Raw genomic sequence first — 17,774 nt, 5'->3', positions numbered from 1 at the left:
ATTGCTGGAAAGAGGTTGGTCCGGGCACATTTACCTACAGCATGTGAAGAAAGAAGCATTCATCCTGATTGGGATGATTGGTTTACAGTCTGCCTATCGTAGTTTATTTGAATATGTCAGGTTGTCCGTCGACTCTTTCTCCTCGTTTACGTCTTTCAAATGATTTTCTACTGGCATTCCATGTGTAATACGTAGGCACTTACGAATAACAGCAATGTTTTGACAAGCACGCCATTTTGACATAACGTGAAGAACGCGGTTAATGCTGTAGCCGGTGGATTCGTAGCCGTTTGTTGAACATTTGCAGCTATGAAATAAACGTGTTGTCCATTTTTATGTTTTTAAAACAAAAAGAAAAAATACTAACAAAATAATTCAATTCAAACGCAGATCAATCGACACAGCTCAATTTCACCACCAATTGCACTGAAAAATAAGAACAGTTAAAAGAACGAAATGGAAAAACAATGAAAAAAGAGAAATAAACTATTCCCACGAAATGAACGGTATGGAAAACAACACAGTTCAATTCCAATGGAATGTCACCCAAAATAATTAAATCAAAATTAAATTAAATCAAAATATATGAGATTTCAATTTATCAATGCAATCGAAAACATTGATATGGAATCTTAACATATTTTGCATAGCTTGTGTTTGGTCTTACGTGCAACAGATGGCGCTGTACAAAAAAAACGCATCGTTTTATGCAATATGCATGTATGTTATGTACTGCAAAACGAGCCATCAGCAGAGATATTCTCACATCAATTTCTGGAAATTGGGATCGTGAACGTGCCGGTTGATCTGACCTCAGGACGAATTTCATTGCCTCATAACTTCTGCAATTTAGTGACGTCAAAAGAAGAATTGGTTGAAAAAGTATTTCTCAATATTCAAACCAATTATATGAATCACGATTGGCTGAATGAACGAGCTATTCTTGCGGCCAAGAACAAAGACGTCTACGACCTTAACAATATTATTCAGTCTAACATACAAAGCTAGGCAGTCACATACAAGTCCGTCGACACTGTTGAGGAAGCACATGAAGCAGTTAATTATCCAACAGAATTTTTGAATTTACTCGATCTGCGAGGGATACCACCACACATAAGGCAACTGAAGATCGGCTTGCCAATGATCATGTTGCGAAATATATACCAGCCAAAACTTTGCAACGCCACGCATCTTGCAGTAAAAGAAAATTAATCAGCGACGTCGTAGAAGCAACAATCTTGACAGGACCTTTCGAAGGTGAAGATGTTCTCATTCCTTACATTCCTATCATTCTAACAGATATTCCATTTCAATTTAAGAGATTGTAATTTCCAATTCGATTGGCGTTTGCAATCACCATCAACAAAGCTCAGGGTCAATCTTTAGAATTGTGCAGTATATTTCTAGACACGGAATGCTTCTCACATGGACAATTATATATTGCGTGTTCTGGAGTCGGCAAACCAGACAATCTCTATATCTCCACAGACAATGAAACAACAAAAATATTGTATACCCACAAGCATTGTGAAATTAAACATATTAGAAACGTGCGCTCTCTTTTTTTCTTTCTTTCCCATTTAACCAGACTGAGCTACAGCAACGCGTGGCGGGTACTGCTAGTATGTATATAAAAACCCGCTCGGATGCGAATGGAACATTGTGTGAAAATTTCAAAGCAATCGGTGTAGAACTTTCGGAGATTAGCGATTTTGAACAAACGAACATTTCCATTTTTATTTATATAGATTAATGCCATTGATGTAACAAGAAATCACTGCCAACCGCTCTCCCTCAATTAGTAGTTCCTCACTGGAGTCAAAGTCACTGGCACAGCAAGAACTCCATTTGCTCAAATTACATTTTCTTAGCTTGCTACGTACCGATCCTCCACTGATCAGAACTAACACTCAGTATGTTAGTGTTCGAAGACTGTGGAGTAATCACCTTGCTGTGTTTCTCCATACTGCTGTTCACGCACCACCGGGCCTGTAGACTATGGTTCTCAGCCAACGACTTCCTCCCAGCCGCACCTAGATCCTGCAGTCAAAAATGTTGTCCATGATTAGGTTCTAGTTCTTGAAAAAATCTTTAAAATCTTCCTCTTGAAGATCAACGGGATATCGTTTTATGCTATCTCAGTGCCCTAGGCTCCGTATATTGGCCTGACAAGATTCATAACGAATATCCCTCGTCACTTGGGAGTGGCCTGAAGTACATTCACCTCTAATGACCTCATGAATGACAGTGACGTCCTCTGTACAAACGAACCGTCTTGCAGCTCCCTGTCATCAATCACATGACCCCAGATCACACATTGATTGGCAGGTTCATGCTAACTCCAGCCAATCATGTTGAACACGAGCCTCTAAACTTCCGATTTAGAACTTGTCTCTGGCTGCCAAAATTCTTCAAAGAATAACTATGATTGCCATGTTTGAAATATGACGAGCTGGGCCATAGTGCTGTAAACGTAAAAAGAATGCATCCTATTGGTATGTAATTTTAAAGGTGCTCTGTGCCATACAATTTTTTTCCAAATGTCAGAGTATGACTCTCGACAGCGGAAAAAGTAGTGTTACGTTGAAAAAACATACCTTTCAATGTGCTAAGAAAAAGATTGCTGCATGAAGAGATTTGTTAAACAACAATTGCGACCAGGTGAACGATTGTTGACAGTGGTAGGAACTGTCACCTATCCAAAGGTTTAGTTCAGTCAAACTATTTAGGAAAGGGTGAATGTGTTAGTATATTCTGAATTGATAGTTATGTCCGTAAGGATTTCTGAGCAAACTATCTTTTTTTTTTTACAAAACAATAAACAAATATTCACTGGTGAAGAAAAAAAAAAGTTGTGGAAGGCTAAAATCGTCCAGTTAAGAAATACAAGAATCCTGAAGAATTTTGATACACGAGATTTAATATACAGGATCCTTCCACAGGAAATTTTAAGAACGAAGACATCCTTCGTTTTGAATATTGAAAGAACAATTATTCGAAATCCTCTAGCCTGAAAATTTTGAGTCCAATGCGAGACAATGGAACTCAAATTTCCTCGTCTAAAACGTAATGCCACAAGATTTGAAATGATTTCCTATGCCAAAAACAATTTTTGTATGTGTTATGGTCACTATGGGTCGCAACCGGGTTCTTTGCTGGAGGAACCAAAGTACTAGTATCCGACCCCAAATCGGTAGTGGCTTTCAAGGAGTAGGCTTGGTAGTGTAAATAAATATAAAAACAAGGGGGGAGTTGATAAAGGATGAAGTGTCGTATTCCTTTCAATATATTCACATATCACTTTCCCATCACCTTAAATAGAATCATAAACGAAGTATTACTACACTAATATACACATGTGTCGCTCTTATAGGACAATAGACTCCTCGATGCTCATGCAATGCAGCCTTGTCAACTTCCGTGTTTCCTCAACACACTGTACCGTCCTCAACCAGTACTGGGAAACACCAATGAGTCTACCTTAGCCATGGGGCCAGCCTATCTACAGTCCCACTAGGTGCTCCTTGTGAACGCCCACAATCACTCTCCAGCCTGGTGCTGGCAGAGAACATCAGCCTCGCGCTGCTGGGCCTCTACACGAACAGATACAAGGGTAGCGAACCCCTGGCAGGAGGTTCTTGCAACTAGCTAGTTACTCTCCTCCGTAGCATCTCACTGTCGGTCGTCTCTTCCTCTTCCTCTAACCAGTCGCAGGATACGCCGAATTCTGTCACTTCACAGGCAAACAGCAGATATTACTCAGTTCCTCTTCGGTGGCGGTTCACTGCTCACGTAAAGTAGAATGGAGTAGAGAGATAATACGCTGCCCTGGGTAGACTACCTGATTCCGAACCCCCGCAACCCTACGGCGCCTCTGTGGATACAGACATGTCATCAGTAAACTGGCCGGTACTTGTGAAACTAGGACATACCATTTATGGACTCTGACATTAACATATAACAACTCTCACAATAGATGGCACTGATTTCTAGGCGCCACTTCACCAGAGGTCAGCAACAGCGACTCTTCAGGCTGACCAAGGCAGGAATCTAGCGTCACTTGCAGGTATCATACTGCCACCACCAGATGGCGACGTCTATTTAGTGGGGGTTTAGAGGAACAGACTCACAGATGGCGTTGACGTCGCTTCTCCATACTCTGACGATGGAGTCCGGTTCGTAACAGTATGAAACGTTTTGACCTCAGGCCAACTTGAAACTTTCAGATCTGATCATTTTTGGCTAATATTTTTTTTTCATTGAAACCTCCTGGTATGACACCATTATCTCCTTTTGATCTCTTTTTGAATGGGAACAAATAGTTTAACCTGAGATCTTCAGGTGTAAAATGTTCTGAAGTGATGAACCTGACGAATCTTATATTTGTAACCTGATGTGTCTTACATTTGTAACCTGACATATCTTACATGTGTAATCTGATATATCTTACATTTGTAACATGACGTATCTTACATTTGTAATCTGACGTATCTTACATTTGTAACCTGGCGTATCTTACATTTGTAACCTGACGTGTATTACATTTGTAACCTGACATATATTACACTTGTAACCTGATGTATCTTATATTTGTAACCTGATGTTTCTTACATTTGTAACCTGACATATCTTACACTTGTAACCTGATGTATCTTATATTTGTAACCTGATGTTTCTTACATTTGTAACCTAGCATATCTTACATGTGTAACCTGATATATCTTACATTTGTAATCTGATGTATTGTGAAGTATGAGACAGTTTTAACTGATGTTTTGAGATCGTACATCACCTTCTACAGTGTAATATTTCTTTACATGATCTTATTTTAATTTTATTATTTCAACATATATCCTAATAAATATAAATGCCGGCGATTAGGAATTATTTGGGCTGAAACCTCTTCGTATCAAATTATGAACTGAATTATCACTGAAAACGCGCACTGGTAAAATATATTTTAATTTTAGAGTTTCGTTACTTTGATGCAAACTGAGGGCCCCCTGAGTGCTTCGTGTTTCAGTGTTTCTTATATGAGACTTCTAAAATAATGACTTATTAGTCAAAACGTCTATTCACATCAAATCCCCAGAAACGGCACCTGTGGTATGAGACCTTCCATGTAACTAACTAGTAAATTCCCTTAATACTTGTTTTTGCCCATTTGATCTCATGCATATTTACTTCAACCCTCTGATCTTTGGCACAATTAAGACTGAGATCTCCTGGCCTGTGGTCCTTTATTTTGTGAACTTCAGAACTAATATATATATATACTCCCAGGTAAACGCACTACCGACTAAACTATGATGAGCCTAACAGTATCCCTACCGTATCCCAAACCAGATAGTGCATTCCGCGAGTTTTGGAAGTACTTTTGGCTTAGATTCTTTGGTGCTCCTCACCGACTAAATATTGCAATATCTAACCAGAAACATCGAAGCCTTAGGTATTTTAGCCTTAACCAATCACCAAGATATAAAGACTTGAGAAAACTTGGATCCAGAGGTCCATATTTTACACCTGGACTCTGCCCTTACTATGTGAGACCATAATATTGGAAACCTTTAAGCATGGGATCTTTTGAAGAGATTCATTTTGAAACTAAGATTTCTTAGCCTAAAAGTTCTTGATTTGAAATTTTCCACATGAATCTATCTGGACTGATTACTTATAGAACGTCACTAGGAATGAGATGCACTTATTCTTAACTTTCTCACATGTGGCAATTAATGTTAGAAGTCTTTTCTAGCCATATCGCTCAAGACTTTCAGACTAACAGTAAAAATTGGAATTCGTTGTCCTGATTAGTTTATTTCCAAGGATTTCCAGTGTGATAGGCTAAAATGATATTTCCTTAAAATTTGTTGAATCGAGTGTTTCTTCTACTTCTAATAAGTCTTGAAATTTACAGGTACCAAAGATCCTGTGTTGGACATGGCTTTGCTGTCCCTCGGAGACCACCACGTGATAACGTACGGAACCTATGGCTTCGTCAGTGCCTTCCTTGGTGCAGGCATCATCGTCTACCCTGACAATAAAGACAGGCCTGTTTTTCCCTGTTTAAACTCTACGATCTTACAATCGATATCCAGGAATTAGCTCATATCATCAACCAGCTGTTTCATTAGGAACATATGCGTTTTAAATGGAACATTGAATCATTAGTGATTTCATGCAATGCCTTATCCAGTAAATAGATACATAAAAATTAGATTCGTCTAGCTTTTTGTTAGGGTTCGCTTTCACTTTGATGTCCAAAGGGTTTGGAAAGGTTGAGGGAGGTAGAGAGATGGGGAAGGGAAATTATGGAAGAGGATGCGGGAGTAGAGAGAGAAAGGAGGTTTGAAAGTTCGGTAGCCTGTTCACCATGGGTTGGCATATATGTGTGTAACGTTTGTTTGGGTATGTGTTACGTTGGGTTGTCAGTACATTGGCTGGGTGACTAGTGTTTGTGTCCTAGCTGGTGTCTGGAAGCCCTAGAGCCGATGGAGTTGGCTGCAGGAGATTAATCTTAGTAACATCAGGTGGTTACTCATCTGGTAGCACAATTTTTTTTATTTATTTATTTATTTATTTATTTATTTATTTATTTTTAGGTATAATAAAAAATACCTAATCCGGGTCCGGGATGGACCACTATCTGGGTCATCTGGCAGACCACTTAATATTTGAGGTCTTGGGAAGGTCTGATCATGGATGTGTCTGGTCACTTTTTATTGGAGAATGATTAACAAATCAACAAATCCACAAGGGCCGTGACGAGGATTCGAACCTACGCCCAGGAGCATCCCAGACGCTGCCTTAATCGACTGAGCTACTACATGGTCAAAAGAGCTGAAACCGAAGTTCTACTGTCTTACTGGATCCTGCAGCCACTCCGAGACACAAACCAGGGTTTTACACAACTCCTCCATGCACTCGAGCTATGTCAGTAGGCCGTTCTCCCTCTTCACCCTTAACTCATTTACCGACCCATCCTCAGATGGGTCGGTAAAAAAAAAACTCTTTTTACTAGGATTGCCACCCCCCTGTTGATTTCCCTAGTGGAATATCTCCAAAGAGAGATGTGCTGGTCCAGTCGAGCTGCTGTTTCATTGAGTAAAATAATGTCTGGCAACCTCCAGGGTGAAGAGGTATCTGTTGTTGAAGTAATGTCTGTTATTCACTTGAAGGAATGTGATCCCCATTATTGGTTGTGTGCAGTATGTGTTTGTTTGGCTCGAGTGCCAGTGTTTGTTAACTTCGGTTTGGCTTCTGATGTGTGTGAGGGTGGAGGACAGGTCTTTTGGGCCAGGGATCACGTTTTCGGATCCGATAGAAGGTTGGGTGGGGTTTTCCGCACGTTGCCGTGCAATTGGGGTATCTTCGTGGTCGCTATTGTTCTCTATGTTCACGTCTGTAGTGCTGGAGTCACTCTCAGATGGAGTATTAGGGGGAACACCTGCCCTTACCCTGTCCTTAGGGGATGAGCTGATACGAGTGTTGGCCCTGCGCCTCTTGGAACTGCAGTGTGTTGGACTGCAGTGCGTGGGGCGCTGTATGCATCCAGGGTTTCTTATGACAAGAGTGCGTGTGATGGCACTGACTATAATATTGTTAGTTGGGTCTACTGTAGTAATTCTCGAACTGGGTGTTTGCCAGGCTACCGGGATGGAGGGGCCGCGGTGATTCTGGGAGTTTGGTGTCACTTGGATGTTGGCTGTGGCCAGGAGGTGGATAGTACTTAGGAGGGGGGGGGGGTGCATGGGCCTGGTCGGCGGCTGTTGTGCTGTGTCAGATAGGCGAGCGAGTCCGCGGACATGTGGATAGGGGACAGGCCATTGCCCTTCCTGAGTGAGTTCCAGAATCCCAGGACCTTCACCGGGTTGTGTGGAAATGCAAATTGGGCAAATGCTAAGAGTTCCGCTCCTAAGCTGGGTTTAGGATCGGGATTTGTTGCGAGTGGGTTAGGTGTTGAGGCCTGCTGCGGTTGGTTCTGGGGTTTTCCAGGTATAACCGTGAGGTCAATGGGCTGTTGGTTGCTTTGATGTTCCTCTTGGGCGACCGACTGGGCCTGCCACCCTGGGAATTGTGCTTGTTGTTTGTTGGAGTCACGCAAGCGTTTATTGGTGGAGGAGGGGCAGGAATGGTGGTTGCTGCTTGTTGACGAGCAGCTGTCACAGTTTCTTGTGCTTGCTTCATTGCATCCTGTCTATGAGAACATAGGTGGGAGATTGCAATGTGTGCACCATTGCACAGTGCACACTTGGTCATTGGGCCTGTGCATTCTTTGTAGTTGTGTTCCCCTGCACACCTGCTGCACTTGGGAGTTTCAATGTTGCATGGATTGAAGTAGTAGTCATACTGGAAGCATTTGAAACATTGAGTTTGTGAAACCTCTGTAGAATGATTTGGTCAGGGTCAGACTTGATGCCAAAGACAGAGAAGCCTAAGTTGCAAGCTTGTGTTGCTTGCTCCGGTGAGGCCAGCGTTAGCTTCAGAACTTGGTTGTTGTGGGATTTCGTTTTGAACCTGTGTGCCTGAATTACTTTAAAATTCCTGTTTTTAATTAGAATTTCTGCAGATATCTCATTTGAGTGTTTTTCACCCTTAACTTGTGTTCCGTAATTCTGATTCATCAAAATGGCAAAATTTATATGGCATGTTAATATCTAGTGTTACTCAACTGGCATGTATATGGCATGTTAATACCTAATGTAACACTCAATGGCCACAGTGAGTGTTAAAACTTTGGCCTCGGCATTGATGTCCTGTAATTGGTGGGATTAAGAATATTACAGCTATTGACTTGAGCAATGAAGTGATAATGTTAAGGCTTCTAATCAGATTTATTTATTTATGTGACACTATAAAAAATAAATTATTTGAAGACCACATGTATTTTACTGTCTTATTAAGGAATAATAATTTTAAAACTTATTACTCACACCACCATCCTGAATCACTAGTGCATAGTGAGATATACCACAATAATCACATGCAGCAGTTCTTTCATCCTTTTCTCGTAACTCATGCCTCTTAGTTCTGGGACTAGCCTAGTGGCATACCTCAAAACGTTTTCCAGCTTCGTCTTGTGCTTGACAAGGTACGGGGTCCAAGCTGGGGCCGCATACTCCAGGATTAGTCTTACATACGTGGTATACAAAGCTCTGAATGATTCAATAAACAGGTTTCTGGAGGCAGTTCTGAGGATAGCCACCTTCACACATGCCGGCGATGTTATTCTTTTGATGTGGGTTTCAGGAGACAGGTTTGGTGAGATATCAACTCCCAGATTTTTCTCTGTCAATTTCACGAAAGATTTCATCTCCCATTCGGTATTGAGTGTCTGGTCTCCTATTTCTTTTCCCCCTAGTTTCATTACCTTACATTTACTTGGGTGGAATTTAGTAGCCATTTGTTTTAGTAGTACTTCTTTCTACTTGTTTAGTAGCCTAGAAAATATTCTATTCGTTTATAATGGTTTGTCAGGAGAGTGAGCTCCTTCCTCTCTGAAAAAGCTGCCACCCACGTCGTCACCACCATAAACGAACAGAATCCTTTAAGTCAGGGCACCACTGCGGTCCGAAATCGCCACAGAACCGGCATCATCCGGCAACGACAACGTACGCCCCCCGTACCGAAGGAGGAAGACCCGGTACTCTTCCTCCCTCACGAACTTAATAACAACCCGGTGGGCCGTAACAAGCTCCACGCCGTAAATAGCCACCACCGGGATATGAAGCATGTCACACATCACCATCTCGATGGTCGTATAACCAGACTTACAAGTGAACTCCAGGCCCACGGAATTCACATGCACAACAGGAGGAAGATGGCTTCCCCATGTCAGAACCGCCACGTCAACACGCAGCCAGGCAGGCAACAAAACTGGGAGGGCAGAGATTCCCACACCACCTGGCAACCAAAACGGCAAACAACCCCAACAGCCACGGAGGGTCGGTAAACATCCTCACTCCACAGCTGCTAGCAGTCGACTCGCCACTGAGTCCTCCGCGACCGTGAGTAAACAATAACACTGAGCCCGGATATGCTTGTGAACGAAGGCTGAATCCGTGAGTTAGTAACTTCCTCCTCACTTCTATTATAATCACAAAAATACTGAATACTCCTAATTCTGATATAGAATATCCAGAAAAAAATAGTAAATGCAAAGAAAATCGATGGTACAACCTTAGTGGTAAGTGGAAACGCCAACTGGTGGGAGGGACGCCAACTGGTGGGACGGACGCCAACTGGTAGAGCAGACGCCAACAGGTGGTGTGGGACATTTGGGGCTTGACTCTATTTATTTAATTAATAATGTAATGAATTCAATTACGAAGGACCACCTGCTTTTATAGTAAAGAGGGAAACTAATAAAATGTGATCATTAGAAAATTCCTAGAGGAACCAGTAACTATGGATAAATACTAGAGAATATAATCACTTATATAATTAATGGGCTGTATATAATTTAACTGAATCAAAGCCTCAAACACCTACATTGGGGGGGTATTACTAGAACATCATATATGTCTAGGAACTAGTGTGGTTCGTACACCAGTTCATTATGTAATAACCTAATCCTATGACCAATTATAGAATCAATAAAAATGTCACCAATAAGAACATAGACTATGCATATCAGAAATTAAAGATTATAATAAACATGTGTTAAATCCAGTGAAACAGTGATCTATGGTAATAATTAATCACAGATAATTTAATTAATGGAATACGGAAAAGGGTCTTAGCTTGAAGACGTTTTCCCAGACATCAGTCATGAATCATCCTAGGAATCTCCTGAACTCATCATGGAACACTGGGAGATGATTAACACGGGCAAGTAACAGCTCGGGGAAGTCTTCACACGCAAGCTGTAAATCAAGATATATTCAGTAGCAACATATTAGGCTGCTAAATATCTATGTTCAAGAAATTGGTGATGGAGAGTGAAAACAGATAATAACCTGTATTTTATTTTAGTCGCTCGGCGTGACGACAAGCTACCCTGCTATAACCTATCTCTGATGATGCATCAAAAGGGAATAAAGGTACTTAGCTAATAGGGCACTGTGTAAGTTGAGGCTTGCCGAAGCTCGCGTCCTAGGTTCTGGCGTCGTAATAACGAACACGTGGCGTCGAGCCTAGCCTAGATGTCGACGCGCTTCTCTGGCCGGTCACATTGGGCTACACGGAACAAATTAACAGGTTCCGGGCTGAACGTCAAGTTAATTCTCGTTGACGATTCACCACGATGTATCCTGTGACACTGACACCAGCTAAGTTGCTATATTCTGCAACAATTCTTCACACCTCACAGTGGCGACTTTCCTCCCTCGTGGACGCCTACACATGCTCTCGGTGGCGTCTGCTCGATTAATGGCGTCTCCTCTGCCCGCCTCGTCTCGCATTTGATACACAAATTATTTACTACGAATAATATCATTTCTCGCAGTTGCGACTGAAATGCTTGGATAATGACGGGTTTATTATTCAGAGGAGTTAAATATTATTATTTGCTCGTTTTACGATGGTAAACGAGCAATGGAGATGAATTTAATGCTCTCCCTGGCATTCACGCGTGACGTTAAATTTATTGCCAGATAACAGTTGTAACTAGAAACGCTCTATTTGGCATTATTTGGGAGTCAGGTTATCGGTAAATAATCATCACTCAGAACACTGTTGGTTTTAGAGAATCAAACTCAATTCTCTGACACACTGGATATAGATGTGTTTATTATGGTGGAATCTGACGCAATACTGGCGTCTGGTGACGTAAGAATTCTAGCATTATTGTACAGATACAATTATTAATACATGTGAACTCTACGGTTGGTTAATTTTAGTTACTACAGTGATTAGTAGATTTAGTAATGATTAATAATAATACAACAGTGTTGTATTAGTGTTGGAAATTTCCAACAGGTGGGGCGGGCTGGCAGCATGTAGGAACAAGTATGGCCGCGACGTGGCTTGGTGATGGGATCGTCTTGAAAACAATGAATATTCACCAAAATTCACAAAAAATAGAGAAAATTGCCAAAAATAGAGAAAATTGATACTGCAAAAGGGGCAAAAAATCTGGGAAATGAATCTAACGTCGAGAAACTTGCTGGATGCAAGAAGGTTGTAGAACACTCTTGAATCAGGAACAGAGATATGACGAAGTATATAAAATCACAGGGAAATGCAAGAAATGGGAAATAAAGCACAGATACTGGAATCAGGAATCACAATATCTCAGACAACGCAGCTGGAAAGCATAAATCAAGTCCTAGCAAACTGGTGAACATCTAAGGTGCGACCGACGACAGTAAATTTTACTGTAATGTTGAACACGAAGTCTCAATCACATGCAGCAGGATAATGATGCGTACAGCATTGCGAGTTCCTCTTGATCACCGTGTAGGCCGATTACTCTCTGCGCCAGTGTGGAGGCGGTCACCTAGGGTTATGGCCGACCAACCACGTGGTAATCAACATACACAGAAATGGGCATAAAACGGGAGACAGTTGCTCACCTTGAGCTGGAGTCTTCTCACAGGAGGGCTGAAGCAATACGACGGCTTCTAGGGGCGAGGATGGGCGAGGTCCAATGGTAGCTGGCCAATATAGGTGCTGGATAACCACCGTCCAGGGAGGGTCACTAACAGGCCCTTCTGCGGTCAGGTGCAGTTCTTCTCTGGCCTCCCTCTCGCCTTCACGCATGCGCGCGGGTGATGCGCAGACGCACGGCGTCGGACTGCCGCCCACCAATCAGGAGCGGTTAACATAAGAAATATTCCCTGGCAGGCATTTTGAATGTGGTTCCCTCCACAGTTACATTAGGAATAATTGGAGCTGGTGGGGGATGAAAAATGGCAGAAGGCGTGTTGACAGAGGCCAGGTGGGAAGCAATGGAAGTTGTAGTGTTAGAAGTGAGATTGAAAGTGGAGGGAACAATGCTGGAAGATGAGGGTGAGATTACTTGAGACATGCATGAGTCAGTTTGGGATAGTTTAGGGTCTGCCGTCTGCTGTGTGGTTCCGTTTTCTGTAGCGGTCAGAATTGGGTCTGTAGGAAGTTGTTGGGGTACTGTGGTAGTTTCCTCAACTGAAGTCATGGTGTTTTGTGGAGTGAGGACTGTAGTTGAGAATGGAGCAGAGCGCAATAGCTGAGTAGGAGGAACAGAGATACTAGGAAGACCGTTGTGAGTGAGAAAGATAGGAAGATAGTCGGCAAAGTCACGGCCATCGTCCTTGGCCTTCAAGTAAGAAGCTTGTACACAGGCGGTGACTCGTTCATATGAAAGGTTCTGAAGAGGAGAATAAGGTGGAGGTGGTGGGTGAGGGAAGAGAGGTGGAGAGGACTGAGTTTGTTGTGCAGTATTATGGAGATGATGTTGCTGGTGAGGTGAAGCATTAAGGACACTGGCATAGGACATGGAGAAGGCTGATGCTGTTTGGTGATGAGATGGGTTATGGGAGGTTGAAGAAGAATGAGGGTGTGCATGAGTGCGAGGTTGGTTATTGCGAAGAGGTTTTAGGGTTTGTTTTCTCAGAGGGCAAGATTTGTCAACTGCTGAATGAACACCTTGGCATTTAATGCATTTTAAGGTAGTGCCAGAGCACTGAGTATAAAAATGGCCTTCTGCAGAGCATTTAGAATAAATCTGTGGGCTTTTACATTTTCGAGTTTCGTGACTGTATTTGTAACATTTGAAACATTGCAGCAAAGGAAGATAGTCGACTGGACTAATGAGATAGGGAGGAGTGCTGGTGCTGAGGATTTTTATCCCTTGGTGCAAGAGTTTTTGAGCTTCTGTAGGGGAGGAACATTGGATTTTGAGGTGTTTTGTATTGGACACTGGGTATATTTCCATTACAGTAATAGCATTCCTGTGTGAAATGTCCTGAGAGAGATTGATAGTATTAGGTGCTGATAGGACAGAGTTGTCGACATTTCTTGTATGTCATTAGACAGACAAGACAGACAATAATACAGGAGAAGGCTGTAAGACCACTTCACTACTTCACCAGAAGCCACTTCAAGGCTCGCCCATGGGGCGAGCCTTGAAGTGGGGACAGCTGACGAGAAGTCGGTGAGAGGAAATGCTGAAGTTTAAGAGAAAGTGCCAGGGCTTGACCCAGCTGCGTGTCAATGTATCGATGCTGCAACAACCCCACATCTGGCTAGGATGGGAGGCGGGTCTGGAAGCCGGCAGTGGCAGTGCTTCTTTATTCAAGGTAGAGACAATCTGTCTTCAGGTGGTGTCTTCATTCTTCTTTCTTCTTCTTCTTCTTGCTTCTATGTGGTGCTTCTTCTTTCTTCTTTCTTATTTTTTGCTTCTATTTCTTCATGCTTCGTGTGATCATCTGATTTTTGTACTCAGCATAGTCACTTTGAATGAGTTCGGATGACAGTGTAGATTCATCGCATTCCTCGAAGATTATGTCATTAGCGAGACTGCATTTTTCTCCTGGATAGTTCTGCTTCATGAGGTCTGTCCTCATGTTATATATCTGGCTGGAGATCCGTCTGAATTCGGGAGATCCAACTGTAGTTCTGTCACGCCGTTGAAACATTGCTTCTATTACCGGATTTTCATCACATTACAAACTCCTGGTCTGAGGGTGGTGAGTGTGCTTCAATGTCAACAGAGGCATTGGTGTCGTCTCCAGAAGACATTTTGAGGTCTGCAGGAGCAGTTGGTGGCAGTATCGTTGCAAATGATGTAGTCGCAGGTATGACTGGAGCAATAGGGTCTGGGTTGACAGGCGTCTCTGGCGTGGGGTCGGACTCTGGTGGAGGGGGGCCATCGGTAAACATGGCCTCCGGTATCACAAAGGTCGGAAGGTTGTTGAACTTGTACAAATCGTTCAGTATTTTGTACCATTTCTTGAGATATCCACCTGACATTTCTGATGCGAAGTGAATCAGAGCTGCAACAGTGCTGTCAAGGGTGGCTGGTGGCGGCGTGAGTGAGGACGGCTGGCTGGCTTGGTTGAGAGGTGTCGTCTTGGTCCAGTAGTTTGGTTGCGCGCCGTTCGCGGCGCCACTTGTCGGGAGTGCTGGGAAGGCTTCTTGTATGTTGAATGCTTTCGATCTTGTAGTGGAATTTCGTGATCTGGCGTCAGTCATTTTCTTGATTTCCGCTTGTCTGGTGGGGCAGTCTTGAGAGACGGCTGTGTGGTCACCGTTGCAGAGTAAACAACGCTTGGTAGTGGCTTTGCAGGTCCTGTAATGGTGGTCGTCAGCACAGATGCTGCATTTCTGCAGAGGGTTGAGGCACTTCTGAGAATAGTGAGTGTATTGATAACACTTGAAGCACTGGCGCAGGCAGAAATATCGCTGCCTAGCCTCTGGTGGTGTGTGCAGGCCACACCAAAGCATCTGAGGCCATTGTCGGTCGCAAGAGTAGCCTCTGCCGGAGTCTTGAGAGTGACCGTGAGGGTGGGCTTCCCATTCTCACCTTGCTGGATGAGGTGGGCCGAGATGGCTGAGGGATTGATTCTGAGCGTTGATGCTCTTTACGATCTCAGCAATGGGTTGTTCAGCAATGATGTCGCTCACTCTGTAAATGAAGATTGTCCTCACTGCTTGGAAGTGATAGGGAGGTAGGAGTGTTAATTAAGCCCTTCGCCTCTAGAGCCGTGAGCGTTTCCGTGGTGAACAGGGCCTCGAGTGCTACTGCACAGCTGAACAGTATCTGGGGTCCGGTTTCTTCCATAGCGATGTCGATGGGTGCTACCCCTGAGGTCGACCTCAATAGGTCAATGATCTCGGCCTTGGTGTATCTGGTGTTAGTTCCTCGGAACTTCACCTTAACCGTGATCAGGATGATGCCGTTTTGAGGGCACCACACTACTGATCAGGAGGGAAGTGATCTCGTTGCTGCTCAATTTTTACCCACCCAGCAGTGCTAGGTGCAAGCTTCCTCTCCTGCTTGAATATGTCATTCTAAATCTGAATCTGAAAATACAGGAGAAGATGCACGTGGGGCGAGCTTGGAAGTGGGGACAGAAGAAGATAAGGGGGTGAGAGGAAGAAGATTTGTAGGAGAAAAAGTGCCAGGGCTAAACCCAGCTGCGTGTCGTTTGGTTGTGGCATTCGAGGCAGGGACTCGGTCGGGTGTTTCAGTGACAACAACAGGGACATCACAAAACTCACAACATCGCAGTGATTGGCTCAAGAGCGTCAGGGCTGAACTTTTACGGATGGTTTGTGCTGGTTGTTGAGAGCTGAATATGTAATGGTGGTGGATGCTGAGTGTTGAGAGCTAAAGTTTAACGAAACACAGAGTTAGGAGGAGGATCATGGATGGTAAAGAAGAGGTCATGAGTGTTTCGTGGTTGTCTGAGAGTGTGTAGGAGAAAATCAATGTGTTGTTCATGATAAGTGAGTAGTCTATCAATTTGTTTGTCTGATAAAGTTTTCCAGTAGACATTTAGGGCAGGAATGTTCGTACTTTCATTGAGATTTTGACCGGTATTAAACTCTTGCCATCGGGTGTTGAGTACCCATCTTAGTGCTCTATTCTGTATTCTTTGAAGCTTTAGTTTGTTAATACGTGCAGATAGAGAAAGAACTAGTGGAGCATATGTTAGGAGAGGTCTAATAAGTGCTTTGTAAAGGTGCATTTTTGTGTCAGGTTTTGCAAATCTAAGTCTGTACAGTTTTTCCTTGCTAGAAGAGCCAAGGAAAAATTTGTTGTCACATTTGTTGTCGATCAAATGTGAGTCCAAGGAGGAGGGAGACACAGAGATATAAGTAGGATTTTGAGTGTATGAATAGAGTTTAAGAGGAATAGGGCGAATAGTTCTTTTACAGAAAAAGTAGGTGATTTTGGATTTGGTGGAGTTGGTTTTGATACGCCAGTTGTACTCCCATTCAGTAACAACATCAAGTTCTGTTTGTGCTCTGTTTGTTAGTGTATCAATGGTGTTGCTGGTGACAAGGTGAGAGACATCATCGGCGTAGCATATGGTTAATGAAGTGTGATGAACAGGGTCAGGAATGTCGTTGATGTATAGGATGTAGAGTGTTGGGGCAAGAACAGAGCCTTGGGGAACACCGGTGTGTAAGTTGAAGTAATCAGAGTGTTGTCGGAGGAACTTAATTCTCATTGTCCTATTGTCTAAGTAGTTAGAAAGAAGTTTGGTGGTGATAAGAGGAAGATTAAAGTTGTTGCATAGTTTGAATGTTAGGCCGTCATGCCGAACAGTGTCAAAGGCCTTCTCAACGTCCTTAGTGATGAGTGCAGTCTTAAGTCTTTGGTGCTGATTGATACTGAGGTAGTTGGTCATGATGTTTAAGGCGTCGTGAGTGGACCGGTGAGGCCGAAATCCAAACTGTTTGTTATGTCATTCCAAACGTGACGGTTGCAAGTTGCGACGGTGTGGACGGCTGTGTAGCAGAAGCAGAAGCGTTGGGAAGCACTGGGAACGACGTAGTCTGGATATTGAAGCTCGCCGGATGATTGGTTGTTGGGTTGGCAGTTATTGTTTTCTTGATTTCGTTAAGTCGTACTTGGCAGTCCATGGAGACGGCGGTGTGAGCTCCTCTACAATTGAGACACAATTTGCTGTGTGACTGGCAGTTTTTGAAGTGATGATCTTAGGTGCAAATGCTGCACTTTGCCTCTGCTTGTGGGCAGTTACTGGTGTCGTGGTCGTATTTGTAACACTTAAAGCATTGGCGAACGATGTAGTAACGCTTTTTCTTGACAGTGTCCTGAGTAATGGAAATATCCAAGCATCTGAATCCATTTTGCACTGCTTGAGTCGCTGCTGCAGCTGTTGAGA

At 43.1% G+C, this 17,774-nt stretch overlaps 2 protein-coding genes across 6 annotated transcripts in view; one reads left to right on the top strand and one right to left on the bottom strand.

The window, feature by feature from the left end:
* Positions 1 to 8,877, top strand: part of LOC123769133 (galactoside alpha-(1,2)-fucosyltransferase 1) — a 263,820-nt gene extending 254,943 nt beyond the window's left edge. For all 5 annotated transcript variants that reach the window (XM_069309807.1, XM_069309808.1, XM_069309806.1 and 2 more), the window contains one exon: positions 5,915 to 8,877. In XM_069309807.1, coding sequence (XP_069165908.1) covers positions 5,915 to 6,102 — 188 coding nt within the window. In that variant the 3' untranslated portion in view covers positions 6,103 to 8,877. The remainder of the gene's footprint in view (positions 1 to 5,914) is intronic.
* LOC123769302 (F-box DNA helicase 1-like) overlaps positions 1,559 to 17,774 on the bottom strand; it is a 110,424-nt gene continuing 94,208 nt past the window's right edge. Inside the window, exon 7 of the mRNA XM_069309813.1 lies at positions 1,559 to 2,040. Within this exon, the coding sequence (XP_069165914.1) occupies positions 1,876 to 2,040 (165 nt within the window). The 3' untranslated portion in view covers positions 1,559 to 1,875. The remainder of the gene's footprint in view (positions 2,041 to 17,774) is intronic.

The sequence above is a fragment of the Procambarus clarkii genome, chromosome 66 (assembly GCF_040958095.1).
Source record: "Procambarus clarkii isolate CNS0578487 chromosome 66, FALCON_Pclarkii_2.0, whole genome shotgun sequence".
Classification (NCBI taxonomy): domain Eukaryota; kingdom Metazoa; phylum Arthropoda; class Malacostraca; order Decapoda; family Cambaridae; genus Procambarus; species Procambarus clarkii.
Note: the sequence above shows the minus strand (reverse complement) of the source record. Positions and strands in the feature narration are given on the sequence as shown.